The 17,594-nt window shown below is 41.4% G+C and overlaps 1 protein-coding gene across 3 annotated transcripts in view; it reads right to left on the reverse strand.

Annotated features, from left to right (window-relative positions):
* The window catches only part of GLIS3 (GLIS family zinc finger 3), a 521,995-nt gene that overhangs the window by 336,800 nt on the left and 167,601 nt on the right, over positions 1 to 17,594 (reverse strand). For all 3 annotated transcript variants that reach the window (XM_066368078.1, XM_066368077.1, XM_066368079.1), the window contains one exon: positions 239 to 446. In XM_066368078.1, the coding sequence (XP_066224175.1) occupies positions 239 to 369 (131 nt within the window). In that variant the 5' untranslated portion in view covers positions 370 to 446. The remainder of the gene's footprint in view (positions 1 to 238; positions 447 to 17,594) is intronic.

Raw genomic sequence — 17,594 nt, forward strand, 5'->3', positions numbered from 1 at the left:
TAAATCATTCCTCTTAATTAAGATGATATTATAGCACATACTTAATTTTTATACACATTACCCTAGAAAAGCTCAAATTAAAAGAGTAGCTTAAGCAAGTGTGTGTGTGCATGTGTGCATATGTGTGTGTGCATGTGTGTATGTGTGTATGTGTGTGTGTGTTCATTCAGGAAGGGAAGGGACAACACTCATGGGGTATGATTATACCATAAGAAGGGAAAATAAAGTAACTTGAGACCTGGTATCTGAAGGAGGTATATTCAGGTTGGCTGCATTCACTGCCCTCTGTAAGCTAGGACTGATCTGGTTGCATGCTGTAGAGACCTGGCTTGCTGGAGGTGAAATGGGTCCCAGTCGCTGAACCATCATGGGGCTGCTGGTGACCACTAGATTGTTGCAGCTGCCTTTTCCAATGGACTTGCACTGAGGCCCAAAGCCAAGAGCCCCTAAAAACAAATGAATCAGGTTAGCTTTCATGTCCCTTACATCAGAAATCAGTAAATACACACAGGCGCACACTTTTATCAGGACCCATCTTTACAGAAAGTCCTTGGATTTTTTTTTAGTATTGATGATAACAAAAAGCTTCCTCTAATTGCAATGAAAAGGCCATAATGCCACAATAGAAACTCATCTATCATCACCACTTACACAGTATGTGCTTGTATTTTGCTCCTTCTGTGTAGAAGTACCCAGTTATAGTAAGAATCATATTTTATCATCTCCTTACCTAAAGGGTTAAGGTGATAAGTAGATGGGATTACTTATATCAAACTAAGTTTTTTTCTAGAATAGCTAATATCTTGAATCACCCAGCAAGGAAAGTTGACGCTGGTGGGAAAGGAAAAAACAAAACAAAAAAACAAACAAACAAAAAAACTTAATTAACTGGTTGACTTCATTCTACTTTTGGCCTTCCAGAAAGCCTCTTTAAAAGGTTATGGTCTGGCTGTGTCTCTCCATTCTTGATTTCTTTCTTATTTCAATACACTCTCATTGGACACACACCCAATTTTTAAAAAATCAGGAGAGAGCCAGAAACAGAACACTCATCCTAATTATACATAGATCTTTTCATTTCATTAGTAACAATCTTTGAATGTAGTAAAATTTGGTACATACCCAAAAGAGAAAGGAAAAAGAAAAAGAAACCCACAAGAATCTGTGTTGTTAGGGAAAAGTGAAAAGCAAAGAGAAGAAAGGCAAACACTGTCGTGACTCATTTACAAAAAAGTAATAATGGTTGAATCATTCTAGACATTCTTTTTACATGGATGTACTCTTTCAAACAGTTTTTTGGGTTTTTTTGCAAACTACCTGGTCAAGTCTCGGTGATTGTACACTCATTTCCACTTTAAATGAACAAAAATAAACATGATCTCAGTTTTTAATAATTAGGCTCTGAATTTTTCTCACCAAATCCCCCCAAATCTCCCATCTCTCTCATTGATATATCTGGGATCAAAGTAGGTTTAAAATCCTAGGGAGTATAATTTCCTATTTTGTTTTCCCCAAAAGTAAATCAATAGTTTTCCCCAAATGACTGTCATCTTTTGTAACATTCTTATACAAGAACCCACAGAACTGAAGAATAAAGGGGATCTTAGAGCAATCATATTGTTCTCATCAATGAAATCAGATCTTAAAAATGTGGGGTAAGTCAAAGCATCCTTAGCTTTCAGGAAGCCCGCTATATCCCAGCCTCCTGGAAACTAAAATCCAAATGGTAACTGACTTGCCCAAGGCCACATAAGGATTCAACCACAGAACAGAAGCAGATTCCACTCCATGTATTTTCAGGACACCTAGGTCCTTAAGTTTAGATGCTAGATGCTTCGTTTGCTCTGTGGATATTTTCCAAGATCATTAGCTCTGAGGGAGAATTCTCTCCGATATTTTTTGTTGCGACACCCTAGTTGTTCATTGATTGCTTTCTCATATGTGCCTTGACCACGGGCCTTCAGCAGACCGAGTAACCCCTTTCTGGAGCCAGCGACCTTGGGTCCAAGCTGGTGAGCTTTGCTCAAACCAGATGAGCCCATGCTCAAGCTGGCGACCTCGGGGTCTCGAACCTGGGTCCTCCACATCCCAGTCCGACGCTCTATCCACTGCACCACCACCCGGTCAGGCTCTCTGATATTTTTTAAGATATACAAACCAGAACCTCCCCTGTACCTCTTTCACTACTGCTTATATCTGATGTATCTTCTTGTGCCTTGAAAGATCAGTTATAGATAGTGTGTTCTCATAACTTATATAATACTGTACCACCAGGGCTTTATCTCATTATCAAGGGTAGTGGATACATTTTAACGCAATGACCATAAACTTAGTATCTTTATAAATTCCAACAAACTACATGCCATTTGCTTTTCAAATCCCCCTTTATCTCAAAACAAACAAACAAACAAATAAATAAATAGCAATGTAATGGTTCATAGCTTAGTCCAGTGTAAAAGACGCTCAAATTCTCTCCCCAGGTCTCATTCCCACCAGCCATGGCTATTAAAGCAACATCAGATGTCAAGTATTCTGTCAAATTCAATGTCATATATTTATCTAAGTAACTCATTCATTCCATGCCTGCTTCCACCTTAGTAAAAAAGGTACAGTATTACTACCTACATCTGAAACAAAGACATATTGGCATCCAGAACAGCACATCCAAGAAATATACTGGATGGTAAAGCATATTAGTACACTATTTCATCAAATCTAAGATCCCATATGCTGTAAGGCATGCCATTATTTTATGTACCAGTAAGAACATGCACTGTGAATTAAACTAGTGCATGGTGTTTAGATTTCGGAGATGTTCTGATGTGAAAATAAGCACATGTCAGTATGGATCAATATAAATAAGATGGCCGAGAAATTTTTAACACTTGTTTTGTTCATGGTCTTCTCTGCCTAGAACACCCTAACACCAACTTGTCTACCTCATGAGCACCTCGGCATCTTCAAGGTCTCAGTTCAAAGGTCACATCATCTCTGATTCCCCCAACCCCCACTGCCAGCTGAGAGGATATGACCAATTCTTTTCATTTCCCTACCATCTCTCATAACACATCTGCCATAAAACCTTTAGGGAACTGAAATGTTTACATGCCTGTCACCCCTTCATCTTTTATATTTTACGTTCTTTCAAGGTAAAGCTCTTGTTTAAGGACCCTGCTTCTTCAGCACCTAGTCCAGGGCCTTAAAAACCAAACACAAGCATTAAAATCTGTCAGTGAAGTTAAGAATAAATGAATGAGTGAAAATAAAAGATAGTTATACACATGAATAATAAATACTAAGAAATTATTTCCACTAAAACCCTCCTGATTTTCTTCTTAGAAGGCAGCGCCATTTTTCAAAAACAAAGTCCAATTAAGTTAACCCTTTGACACATTTCCACAGTATTGCTAACTTCCCAGTGTCCCCAAGATTTTTATTACATTACCTCCTACTCCCAGATACACTGGTAACTTGAACCTCATCTAACTATAGAGGGGTAACAATTTCTGACAAGTATCACACATGGCGCCCCTGAAGGCTTAGGCTATACGGTAAATTTATTGGGAACAGGTCATGTTTGTGTCATAGCTAGGAATGTTCTAGAAAATGGCATCATTTGTCTCAAAAGTGGAGACAAACAACAGTTTGACCTAGGACCACCGTGCTCAATGCAACCATCTAATTTTTTTCATAATTCCATATAGAATGAATACCTCCAAACTACTCAGAATCACGCAGTATTTGAGTGTGGACTCACCAGCCTGCCTGGGATCTGCCCCGCCCCCCTGCTAGTTATATGACTTGGGCAAAGTTCTTAAACATTTGTGTGCCTCCATCTATGTCTTCTCATCTGTAAAATGGGAATAAAAATAACACCCCCTCCTGAGGTTGTTGTACTTTTAGCGTTAACTGCACATGTAAAGGACTCTGCACGTTGCCTAGCACACAGTAGGCATTCATGGGTATTAGTTGCTGTTGTTACTCTTATTATTATTGCTCATGATGGTCATCACATTTTTGCTACATTGTCTTTTTTGAAGTAAAACAGTTCTTTATAATTCTTTGCATAAAAAAGATAGTAAATAATTCTATTTCATTCTCTACCCATTTCCAATGTTCTATCTGCTTTCAGTCTGGAGCCAATTTTTTAAAAACCAGGTGTCACTACAGATAGAAAAATGTTCTAAACTGGCCAAGTCTGAATGTTCCTTGGCTTGTCTTTCCCTGAAAACAAACTGTACAACTTTTCTGACTACCAGATGTGCCAACTACTTGTGCACTGGTTTTCATTTTGAAATACTGCTTTTTAGCAACTGCACAATGTTTTTTAAAAATGTGTTTACTCCTCAAATGAGGATCTGAGGGGATAGCATTCTGAGAACCACAGACACTCTGGCCAAAATCAGCGCATGCTGGTGGGGGGCACAAACATTTTGCACTTTCCAGTTTCGAAACAAAAAGGTCATCTTAGCAGCAGTATATTTGTCATTGACATTTGTATTAGTTTAAAGGGTTTTGTTGAAGTCAAATAGTTAAATATGTATGTCACAATTATCCCTGCTGGGCAGCATCCTTCAGAACAGTTTCTGTTTATCCACTGGTCCCTCTAAAATTGACCAGTGTCAATTATCCACTGGCCCCTCTAAAATTGACCAGTGTCAATTATCCACAGGTCCCTCTAAAATTGACCAGTGTTATTCCTTCATAAATAAATATGAAGGAAATAGAAATGACATACCACATATGGGAGGGGTTAGAAAGAAATAACCAAAGTGTTTTGGTTGTTATAGTTCATTCAACTGACACTGATCAAATGCCAACCACAAGCCGAATAATCCCGGGAGATAATGATGAGCAAGATGGACAGTCTCAGTCCTCATGTATCCAGTATCCGGACCATGAAGGCGAATACCGAACCAACCATTCATTATAAAAGAGGTGGTCCCTGCTTCTAGTCTGGATCATATAAAAGGCTTTCTTTACAGGTCAAACATGATTGAATGAGAGTAATTTCTAAATGATTCAACCTAATATATGCAGGATATTATGGAAACAAATAATACATATCAAGATTTGAGTCCTGCCTCCCCTACTCACTGTCTGTGTGACACTGAACATGCTCCTTAAAGTCTCTGTACCTTCAGTGTCCTGTTCCCTAAAATGGGGACAGTAAGTGTACCTAACTCATAGAGTTGTTATTAGGATTAAAAAAAATTAGTATATACTAAGACATGTCTTACTGCCTCTAAGGATCAGTGTTTTCTTTACAGCCTTTCACTTTAAAACATTTCAACTCTACAGAAAAGTTATATAAGAATAGCACAATTAAACTCTATCTGTAGTTTATCTACTGATTAATATATTTATCTATTCATATCTCTCTATATAAGCTTATTAGTATCATTAATTTGTTGGACTGTTTAAGAATGTCATATATTTTATGCCCTTTACCCCTATACATATAACCATAGCATAATCATCATATTGAAGACATTTAGCAATGATATAGTGCTAGTATGTAATACACTATTTATATTTCAATATTACCAATTATCCCAATAATACCCTTTAGACTCAAGAGCAATTGTTTTCCAATCCTGGATCACACATTTCAAGAAAAAGTTCTGAGATGCACACCAAGGTTGGTTTCTAAGAATGGATTAATAAATCACTGAACATTGGAAGCAGATGGAAAAGTAGAGAAGAGAAAAGAAGTGAGTTACCTGTTCACACTTAGAGCTAGAGAGCATGGGTTTGCACTCTAGCTCCACCACTAACTGGCCATGTGACCTTGGGCAGGTTACTTAAGCTCTCTGTGCCTCAGTGTTCTAGTCTCTGCAATGGGGTTAATACTAGTACTTAAATCACTGAGATGTTTTGAGGATTAAAAGATCTAATATATGTCATATACTTAGGGCCTGGCACTTAATAAATGCATTTTATTTTATTAAAGAATTTGTCTCTGGTGGCTTTCTGATATTGTTTCTAACACTTCTTTTCTCCTGAGTAACCAAGGGCTGCCTGCTAATACCTCTCTGCCTAAGATCCGCCCCTTGACACACAGTAGACTTGTTCTCTCCTCAATAGGCTTCAAGCTTCAAACCTTTCTCTTTCTTAACTCCATTTTATCTTTCTCTTAGACTCTCCTCAGCTTTCATTAAAACTGCTCCCTAGAACTAGATAAAAGAAATTCTTGCACACTTAACATACTAGTCTTGTTATGTAGTGTTTTATCAAATTTGTAAAGTTTCGCTGCTGAGATACAGTAGTGACAAATTAATGAGCAGAATATATGAGTGTATGGTGTGTAACTCTGAAATATATTAAGTCATGGGTAATAGTCTAAAAATACCAAAGGATGAGAATCAGAATGAAATAGCTGGCTTCTATATTCCAGGGCAAAGCACTTTAATTTAGCAAATGGTACAAATGCTTGAAACCACACAGAACCTATGGGAGATAAGAAATAATGGGTATAGCATCTTGCCTCCATGGAGCTTACAATCTGTGTCGAGATAAGGCATACTCAGCTAGGAACAATCTGACAATGATACTGGACTGGATAGGATTATAAACATGAGACTGAATCATAGAGACAGAGGAGTTCAGAAAAGAGGGGGATTTCTATTTATCAGATAATTCATTAAAAATGAATAATTTTAAGCACAAAGGCATTCCCCAAAGTCCTTCAGAAAGTCCAAATGTGTTAAATGATGAAAAATAAAGTAGGGTCATGGAGAGATCCATAGTCAAATAGCTTTGGAAAACCCTAACATGGTGAAGTTAAACATGTCTCTTTATTATAGGTTGTCTCTGAGCCTTTGAAAAACTGCAAATAAATATAATAAACCTCCCAGAGGGGCAAATAATATGAAAAATATATTTGTTTAGGGTGCTTTTTTTCTCTTATGGACCCTCTCAAGACTAGAATCCTAAGGAAAACATTTTAGAAAACAGTTAAGTTAAACATAAAGACCGTGTACACTGATGAGAAGGAGATGGGAGGGTGTAGACATGGAAACAGAAGGAAAGAGTCATGGTGTACACTGGAGGAAATGAAGAAAATTCAGGACTGCCTTTCTTCTGAGAGACCAGAGGAAAGGGAGAAACTAGAGTTTAGAGCAGGGGTCTCAAACTTGCGGCCCGCCGAACAATTTTGTGCGGCCCGCAGACTAATCCACGAAGTTCAAAATATTTTGGATAAAATTAAGTAAGCCTAGGGGCCTACTTGTATTTTTCATTTCTCTAGCATCCTAGCTAGATATTAGCTTAGTTAACAGCAGTTGTGATGCGAACTACAGTTTCTGGTCGTTTTGTGACACTGAAAAGTGTTGCGTAACAGTTGCCTTTTGTAGACCTAGTGCGGCCCTCCAAACGGCTGTGATCTTGCTCTGCGGCCCACATGCTGAGTTGAGTTTGAGACCCCTGGTTTAGAGAGTTAGTTTAGTCAGCCTGAAGGACCTGATTTTAAAACATGTATTCATCCACAACTCCAAAGCTGGCCACACAGTAGTGTTACCAGGGAAGTTTTTCTAAAATGCAAATTAATTTTAGGCTCTACCTCAAATCAACTAAGTCAGATGAGGCTGATTCAACTGGCCTAGTGACATGCACCTGGGACCCCATATATATATATGTATACCCCAAATGAAAATCACGTTCACTCAAGATGAATCCGGTGGAGATGGGGAGAAATGCTGGAGGAGGACATGAAACTGAACAAGCAATGAGGAAGAGGCTACATGGTAGGAAATGAGAGGATAGCACAGCAATGGTTATAGAAGCAGGTTAGAGTAAGACTGATGATTTTATAATTGGTTGATAAAGATTTAGGAGATCGGCCCTGGCCGCTTGGCTCAGTGGTAGAGCGTCGGCCTGGCGTGCAGAAGTCCCGGGTTCGATTCCCGGCCAGGGCACACAGGAGAAGCACCCATCTGCTTCTCCACCCCCCCTCCTTCCTCTCTGTCTCTCTCTTCCCCTCCCGCAGCCGAGGCTCCATTGGAGCAAAGATGGCCCGGGCGCTGGGGATGGCTCCTTGGACACTGCCCCAGGCGTTAGAGTGGCTCTGGTCACAACAGAGCGACGCCCTGGAGGGGCAGAGCATCGCCCCCTGGTGGGCAGAGCGTCGCCCCCTGGTGGGCATGCCAGGTGGATCCTGGTTGGGCGCATGCGGGAGTCTGTCTGACTGTCTCTCCCGGTTTCCAGCTTCAGAAAAATACAAAAAAGAAAAAAAAAAGGATTTAGGAGATCAAGTTTAAAAAGTAAGAGGTCATATAAAGACTATTTTTGTGACTCCATTCCAAAGCGAGTTACTTCGTTCCAGCCAATACATAGGCCACATTGAATCCAGATTAATGAAGATTCCCATGAATCATGCAACATCCCTCCACAGAGAAGTTCAGCTTGAATCCACCAAGTTTATCCCACAAAGAATATAACTTTCACACCAACACTCTTCCAATCTTAGTCAGCATTCAAGAATGTTGGCCACAAAGTATGGAATCACCAGCATTACTCATTTCATTTCATCCCTGTATTAAATGGAATTGTATTTATACCCTGAGAGATTAAAATATATCATATTCCTTCTGTACCACTCAGTTCCCTGGGTTCCTGGACAGGAAACCTCATTCTTGTTCCCCACCACTTGGGCATTCCTGATAAGATGTTATTAAGAATACACAGCTCTGAACCACCTCATAAAGATCTAAAAATATATTAAACAGCATTCCCCAAAATTATATTCTAAAGTCCCACAAGTCAGCTATTGAACATCAATTACCAACTAATTAGTAGAGAGTGCTTATGCTGACCCTTCTGTTTTCTCCTGTAATGATTTGCCAAGTTAACTGAAAGCTGCTCTGCTCCATAGAGACTCTTAGTATATCAAGAGTGTTAAATCAAGTTCACCAACGATTAGCCTAGGAAACCAAAGAGGAAATGTAAGCACATTTATGGCTTTTCCCTCAACAAACTGTCTAAGCATCCCATGGGAATAAAGCAGATATATTTGTTAAATAAGCAAACCATTCTTCTGAAAAACTGAAATACCAGTACAGACCCAAGTTCAGTGATGTACTCCTCACTGATCAGGTTTACTGAACCTCTGCTGTGTGCCATAGTATATACTCTAGGGCAAGAGTCCCCAAACTACAGCTTGTAGGCCGCATGCGGCCCCTTGAGGCCATTTATCCGGCCCCCACCGCACTTCCAGAAGGGGCACCTCTTTCATTGGTGGTCAATGACAGGAGCACTGTATGTGGCAGCCCTCCAACAGTCTGAGGAACAATGAACTGGCCCCCTGTGTAAAAAGTTTGGGGACCCCTGCTCTCGGGAGTATGGATAAATGAGTTATAATAATTCTTGCTTAAACTCTAATTTAATAGGCTTAAAACAAGGCTTATCTGTGGGATTAATCTATGAAAATAAATTAATTCCAGGTGAAATTATTATACTACTTTCTCTATTAAGACTAGACTTTCATCAAAAAAAAAAAAAAGACTAAACTTTCATAAATATAAGAAAGGATTAGAAGAAAGAATGGAGGGAGCATACTTTAATGGGAAAAGAGTGCCTCAGTTTCCCCAAGACCAGGAATAGATAACATTTTTAAAGCACTATTGGGCTTGGTACTATGCTTACTAATGGAGTCCTAGGCCTTTGGATTTTCCCTCAAAGTGCTTACAACCAGATGGAGAGAGCTTTTTAATGAACACATGAAACAATTAGGACACACACAATCTTAAACTGAGCTGCCATAATGCTGAGCACAGAGTTCAAACAAGAAAAAGATATATATAAACTGGAGAAGGTTTATTGGAGGAGGTGCGACTTGATCTGAGCCTGTTATAACTGAAAGGGAGACAGCAGTATAAAGAGTAGGCTGCCCAAAGTGAAGAGAATGCACTAGGCAAGTGGTATGGAGGCAGTACGGGGAAGTGGTAAAGAATGGAGATGGTGGCCCTGGCCATTTGGCTCAGCGGTAGAACGTCGGTTCAGCCTGTGGAAGTTCTGGGTTCGATTCCCGGCCAGGGCACACAGGAGAAGTGCTCATCTGCTTCTCCACCCTTTCTCTCTGTCTCTCTCTTCCCCTCCTGCAGCCAAGTTTCCATTGGAGTAAAGTTGGCCCCAGCACTGAGGATGGCTCCATAGCCTCTGCCTCAGATGCTAGAATGGCTCCGGCCACAACATAGAAACACCCCAGATGGGCAGAGCATCGCCCCCTGGTGGGAATGCTGGGTGGATCCTGGTTGGGCACATGCAGGAGTCTGTCTGACTGCCTTCCTGCTTCTAACTTTTGAAAAAATACAAAAAAAAAAAAAAAAATGGAGACGGTAAGGCCAAGATGGCTTCACTTTCCAACTGTGCAACTTGGGAGAAGTTCCTTAAACTCTCAGGGCCTCTGTTTCCTCATCTGGAAAATGGGGTTGATCATTGTACCTACCTTCATAAAGCTGATTGGATGTCTGGAGAACTAATAAATCAATGTATGTAAAGCACTTATTGTAGTGTCTAGCACTGAGTAAGTACTCTATGTGCCTTGGGCATTCACATTCTTATTAAAGTATTATCATATTACACAGGACCTTCATGGCCAGGCCCCCAGAAAAGCTATAGCAGATTTTAAAGCATGATTGTGATATGATGAGGCACTATGAAAAGGACAGTCTAACTATTTTCAGTTATAGGGGAGCAGAGCAAAGACAGAAGGTAGGAAACCAAGCTGGGAAGATGCTGCTATGATCTCAAGATGCAGTGATGAGGCCTGGCCCAGGTCATGTAGCGATAAACAAAGGGAACAGAATAACCCCAAATGACCTTATAAAGAAAAAAAAAACGGTAAGAGGGTTGTTGAAGGGCCTATAAGAACTACTAGATTCCAAACCCTTCTCCATAAATTAAGATCATGTTCTTCCTAAGCTTCTTCTCCCCCTAAGACAACCAAAAGCAGAAATTGGATGAGAAATGGTAAAGCTGCCTTTTGGTAAGACCCCTTACTCTATGAAACAATGACTGGGGACCCCTCTGTCAGAGAGTAGGTGCTCAGTAAATATTTGTTGGATAAATAAATAAAAAATATGACTCTTAGGGAAATTTATAAGGCAAGAGAAGTATATAGTTCAAGGCCACAAATGAAGTTGAGAAGTTTCCTCTTAAGTATGCTATGATGTAGAAGACAGACAGCAATCCCCGGTAGATACAAGTATTTATACGTCCTTCTCTCTAAGTTACTGAACAGCTGGAAATATTACTGGTTTGCCCCTGCCCACACTCCTTCTTGCTACACACACATATACACCTACACACACACACACACACACACGCACACACACACACACACACACACGCGCGCGCGCGCTCAACATAAAGAGTATAGTCTAAGCCACTCAATACAGATCAATGGAACTTTTTTTCAGGATCTAAGATTTGGTTCAGAGGTAAAATCCCATTTGATCCCTTCATATTAGAGACAACTTCTTACAACCAAAAAGGCTCAGCTTACACTGTCATCATTTAAAACTTCTGGGCTACGTTTGTTTTCCCTCAAACAGTAATTCCTCACAACTGTCCAAAGGGACAAATATTCTATCATTTTTTTTCTGTGACACATTCTACATGACCTTACAAATCTAGAAAGATGCCCCAAAAGAATCAAACCTGGATGAAAGGCAAATGGTTATGGAGAAAATGGTATTTTCTTACATTAAAAATTAAGTCAACCACACTTCTAAGAACAAGAAAGTGCCCAGCTTCCTGCACCCAGAAGTCCACCAGGACTGGTCAACTATTTTATACCCTTTGCCTCTGTAGGCTGTAGACTCTTGACTCTACGTTCCAAAGCCCATTCAGCAGCCCACGTATATCACAAAAAATTATTGAGCTATTATTTGTAATTTGTGCTCTGTTGGGAAAATAGCTGTGCTAGGCTTGCGTGCTGACTGACCAGGTGCAAGCACTTTGCTTGATTAGTGCATGAGCACATGGCAGCACCAGATGTGTATAGTCTATGTAAGGCTATGGGTGCTTGCGCTCATTGTGGATTATGAGTGGCAGATTGTGGATTGCCTTCCCACCACTGTGAGGAGCTGTTTTTGCTGTTTGTTTGCCTGAGAAGCAGTTTTCCCCTGCTGATTTGTTTGTCTGCTGTTGCGAGAATCTATTAAACAGGAATGGCCCAATGCTTTCTGGATCCACAGTTTCTGTACCATCTGCCTGAATCCAAGGTGGACCTGCCTGGCCTCACCTACTGACATTACATCTGGTGTAATAAAAGGATTCAGATCAGATTGGTATGGACCTGCTGACACCCTTGAAGGGGGAGGTAGAGAAGTGGTCATTGTTCTCCAGCATATGGTTCCCCATGACTGTCCTTTTGGGGGCTGTGGGCTGGGTGTATTTTACAGCCCTGTGAGAAGAAACCCAGAGCTCTGTGCAAGAGGATGTCCGAGGTCAAAAGCTCCAGGATGAACTGCAGACCGAGTGTTGACAGCAGAATGAGCTGGAATGGACACAGGACAAAGAACTGCAGATCTGAGAACTGCAGGCAAGGCTACAGGCTGAGAACCAGCAATGGCATGAACTGGAATGAGCACTGGAGAAGGAGGCCAACTGGGTTTGAGAGCTGCAGTGTGAGATGCAGGCTGAGCACCAATGGCGCTTGAAACAGGAATGGTTACTGGAGGAGGAATTACAGGTTTGTGAGTTGCAGTTTGCCCTGAAAGCTGAACATTGGCAGCGACAGGTGTTGGAGAAACAACTGCGGGGTCACGAGCCTGAGTCTGGACTTCAGGCTGAGAACCCTCAGCTGCAGGAGCCAAAATGGGCATTGAAAAAGGAGCAGCATCTGTACTGGTGGAGTAGCTCTGAATAGGCAGGAGCTGGCAATTCCAACTCCTCCTCTTCTAAGGAACTCAGGCTGAAACTGCCATCTGCAGACTCAGAGCTTGGCCAGCAGTCACCCAGAAGGTAAAAACCCAGCTGCCAAGAGTCCCTCAGGGACAGGTACAACCCTCCACAGGTAGTGGAGCACTCTGTGGTCCGGCCCTACACTCAGACAGAGCTGATGGAGTTAGGGGCACAATTCAGGCAGAAACCTACTGAGCCCCTGGCAGCCTGGTTGCTGCAGTTATGGGACACAGGGGTGGATGGCATAACGCTCTCTGAAACAGAGATGGAGAAATTGGCTGCCATTACCATGCACTCCTCCCTGAAACAGTGTCTTCAGAACTGCCATGACAACCCGGGAAACCATACCCTATAAGAATGGGTGATTGCTGCCATTTGTACGGTCTGGAAGAATGCTGAAGACTTGCTGGAGAGAGTGAGTTGGTGGCATTCATATACATACCTGCTCCAGGCCCTTAGGGAACTAAGAATGAAGAATGTTGCTTTCAACCCAAGGTCCCATGAACCAGATGAGGAAGTGTTTACAGCAGAGATGAGGGACCTTATTCTCTGTAGTGCCCCATCAGCCCTTTTTGGGTCACTAGTGGCTATCTTGAGCCCCTATGTGAGGCAGCTCATCAATGTGTTTACACAGATGATGGCAGGTTTGGGGGAGCTGGAGATAGCACAGGACCGTAAGGCTGTGCAGGCTGCTGTTTATGCTGCCATTCCCCAAACTAACAAGAGAAACAGGCCTGTAAAGGCTACCCGAACACAGATGTGGGTAGATTTGATTTCAGCCAGGGAAGATAGAGATAAATTGGATGGCAGGTCTAATAAAGTCCTGTTAGAGCTTTGGCAGCAGCTTGAACTGGAGCAGAGGTTCCATCTGCTGAAGAAGCAGAGAAAGCGGGTGGCCTGGGTAGCTGCTAAGAAAATGGCTGTTGTTCAGGTTGCATGGTTGCAAGATTACTTGTTGGAGACAGCTGTGGGAGAGAAGAATCTCCCCACCCCACCCCCAAATAAGACCCGTTATCCCAGTTTGAGTAGGGGGAAGGCCAAGGGACCCATCCAACAGGGATGGGTGGGTCCAGAGGCCCCATGTGAAATTGGCCATCCACTAGTTCCCTTCTAATGTGCAACAGATGCTGGCACTAGACGGCAACAGGTGCTTTTTTTACACCAGCAGCAGCTAAGAGAGATGTCAAGGTGACACAGGTCTTGAACGTATTTGACCCTGCCTAGCCCTGTAAGCTTGCTGAGGGGTTTGGATCGGGCTTGTGGCAATGGACAGAGCACTTACGGAAAGGTACTGAGGCCTGTTAATAAAGAGCTGTAATGGACATCTGCCTTGGTGATTTTCACAGACAGTTGGGCTGCCTATCACAGACTGATCATTGAGAAGAGTAATGGACTCTTGGACTGTGACCAGAGGGGGGCACCAGCTCCCTTGCTGGTTGGACACATGGCTTGTAGACATTACCATGAGAGACCCTGATGGAAGGGTGGCACCTGTGGAGGCCCTCCTACACAGGGAAGCTGCTCTCACCCAGTTGCAGAGATGCACCAAGGACATTTTATTGTTTAAATGGACATGGCTCTGGACTAGACAGGCCCTCCCACCTACTGTGGCGTGGGGAGCAGGAGGTGGGCCTCTGGTTAACACCCTGGACAGAGTGCTCAGGGAAACATTGCAAAGGGGAACTTTGTAATTATTGTATAAACTGTGCTGTTGCTGTAGTCTGTTTCTGTAATGTACCTCACTCCTCGCACAGGGATAATCATGGAAGATATCTGTCACATAGATTGTGAAGCAAGCAACTCTAACGGGGTAGATTGTGGGGAAAACAGCTGTGTTAGGCTTGCTCACTGGTTTACTGGCTGCAAGCACTTTGATTGATTAGTGCATGAGCACATGGCTGCACCATATGTGTATAGTGTATGTAAGGCTATGGGTACTTGCACTCAGTGTGGATTGTGGGTGGCAGATTGCAGATTGCCTGCCCATCATTGTAAGAGGCCATGTTTGCTGTGTATTTGCCTGAGAAGAGGTTTTCCCTCTGCCAGTTTGCTCATCTGCCATTGTGAGACTATTAAATGGAATGGCCCAATATTTTTTTACTCTACAGGTTCTCTACCATCTGCCCGAATCCAATGTCAACTTGCCTGGCCTCGGCCACTGGCATTACATGCTCCTTTGTCTCTGGGGCTTATAAGGGGCTAGAATTTAACACTGCTTGATTTTGTCCTCTCTTCTAGTGCTGTGTAGATGTCTAAACCCACTGAGATTGTCCAGGTGCTCTGCATACCTCAGAGGCAGAAGCTGAGAAAAGATAAGACTGCCCCAAGTCTGGGAAGAACATCAGTTTGATGGTCCCCCAAGAAGAGAGACAGTGTTCAGGGAGGGCAGTGAGGGTAGAGGTCATGGTTGCATGGCTAATGTACAAAAGCTAGACTCTAGGTCCTAGGGATCCCAGCTCCAGCAAAGGTTCCTGTTCCCAATCAATGCACAAAGCCGCAGACTTCTAGAGGTCATGTGGGCTTGGTCAGCAGTCACCTTAGCAGCAGCCTAATGGACCAGTGTAATGCAGGTGGCCGAGGCCAGGCAGGTTCACGATGAATTCAGGCAGAGCCAGGAAGTGTTGGGCCATTCCTGTTTATTTGAGGCTTACAGAGATGGGCAAGCAAATAAGCAAAGGAAAACCAATTTTTGATTTTTGCAGTGGAGGGCAAGGGATCAGGAAAACCACCCCTCACAGTGGTGGCTGAGGGAATCAGGGAACCGCACCTCACAGTGGCGGGAGAGCAATCTGGGAGAATTGCACTGAGGGAAAACCCCATAGCTTTTCATAGAGACACACATGGCTTCCTGCCATGTGCTCACATATTAATCGTGCAAAGTGCTTGCAGCCAGGAACCAGCAAACAAGCCTAACCACTGCTGTTTTCCCCATAACCAAGAACCAGAAAAGTACTTGAAATGATCTGCTCTGTATAAGACCCCAGGATCTTGTCTCAACTTGGCAAAATATAGGGCATTCCAACCAACAATAACTGAGATGAAATTTCCTGCTCATCAGAAAGATGGGGACTTAAGAGTTTCATTGGCTTTCATTTAAAGGAAATTAAAAAAAAATAATAACATACTTCTTGTATATGTGAGTTGGTAGAGTAACACATACCCACTAGAGATTCAATTAAAATTGGAAAGATATGAAGGCTAAAATAACTACCCTTTGGCTCAAGCAACTTGTCATTGTATAAAATTACATAACAACCAAACTATCAAAAAACAGAAAAATAATTTTAACATCACAAATCTCAGCATGCAGGCAATCTAACTAAGGTCCATATAGTGTAAATTCCCCGTTTGTTTCTTTTTCTATTATTTAATGCTATTTTTGAATTTATAAAAGAACTAGGGTAATCTAAGCATCTCTGTAAACATGATTGGAACATCAGTTAGCATTAAAGTAAATGTGATCATCTAACCTGTACACCCTATAGGTGCTAACTCAGATACTGTATCAGCAATAACTCTTAACTAATGTTATCTAAAATTAGGTCAAACAACAAGGAAGAGCACCACTTCTAACCCAAATTCTTTCTCCTCAAAATGAAAAAAGCTATCAAAATAGAGAAGGATGCCAGTAGGAAAAAAAAAATCTAAATTAAGAGTAATGCTAATGTTATGCCGAAAGTAAACTTTTTTAAGGAGTAATTTATTTATCTAAGTTAAATGTGAAAGCTGAGAATGTGAATAAAAAGTTGAATACTAATTGAGTTGAAAACTTATTTCCTGAATAATATACAAATTCTTAGAAGAGAATTAATACCATATCATAAGCAATGTTAAGATCCTATGGCTTTGAAAGTAAATGGGAATGAGAAATAAAATCCCTCCCCAATTCTCCAAGGATCAATTAAGTAGAGGTCTGAATTAGGTAGTTAAACTGTCTCATCATTTGACTTCTCCAAGTGAACCGAATTATAAACTTTACCAGAATTTGCTTCCCTCTTTGCTCTAAACATTCCATAACAAAGTAAAAATAACAGGAAAAAGCAGAGGGCTCACTTTGATCTTCTCGTACAATGAGAGGAACCTGAACCTTGACATAAACCTACAGTTTGGAAGAAAGTATTACAGTAAATCCCTATGAATCACTGGGTAATATTAGCTCCTTACAATGAGCAGCAAAATTATGAAGTTTATCTCTAAAAATATTTTCAATAAGGAAGATTGTTTTAGACACTAGTCTTAGTGAAATCATTCTCTAAATTCTCAACATGGAGTCAATATAATTTGCTTGCAAACAATCTACCCCATCTAATAAGCATATGAAATCCCAGCACTTAGAGAGATATGCATGTTTCAAAGTCACAGTACTTTTGCGAAACCAAATTATGTTTTAAGGCTGAAAGTCTCATGAGAAAATAAATCACTGTTGCCCGATTTCACAGGTATCCCCTTCCCTTTGTTTTCTCTTATAGCTATTAAATACTAGTTAGATAAACCAGCTCTCTAGGGACTCATCTTGTGACATATCCAGAGAAAATATAATAAAGGAAAGCATCTTTTCTTTGGTCTTTCATGGAGTCTACTGAGCTAGCCATGGTGAAGCCATATAAACATTCAGAAAGTATTTTCCTGCATGTTCAGAATTCTAGGACTAAGCCAATGAGAGAAAAGGGAATGGACAACTTTTACCT

Source organism: Saccopteryx leptura, chromosome 2 (genome assembly GCF_036850995.1).
Source record: "Saccopteryx leptura isolate mSacLep1 chromosome 2, mSacLep1_pri_phased_curated, whole genome shotgun sequence".
NCBI classification, from domain to species: domain Eukaryota; kingdom Metazoa; phylum Chordata; class Mammalia; order Chiroptera; family Emballonuridae; genus Saccopteryx; species Saccopteryx leptura.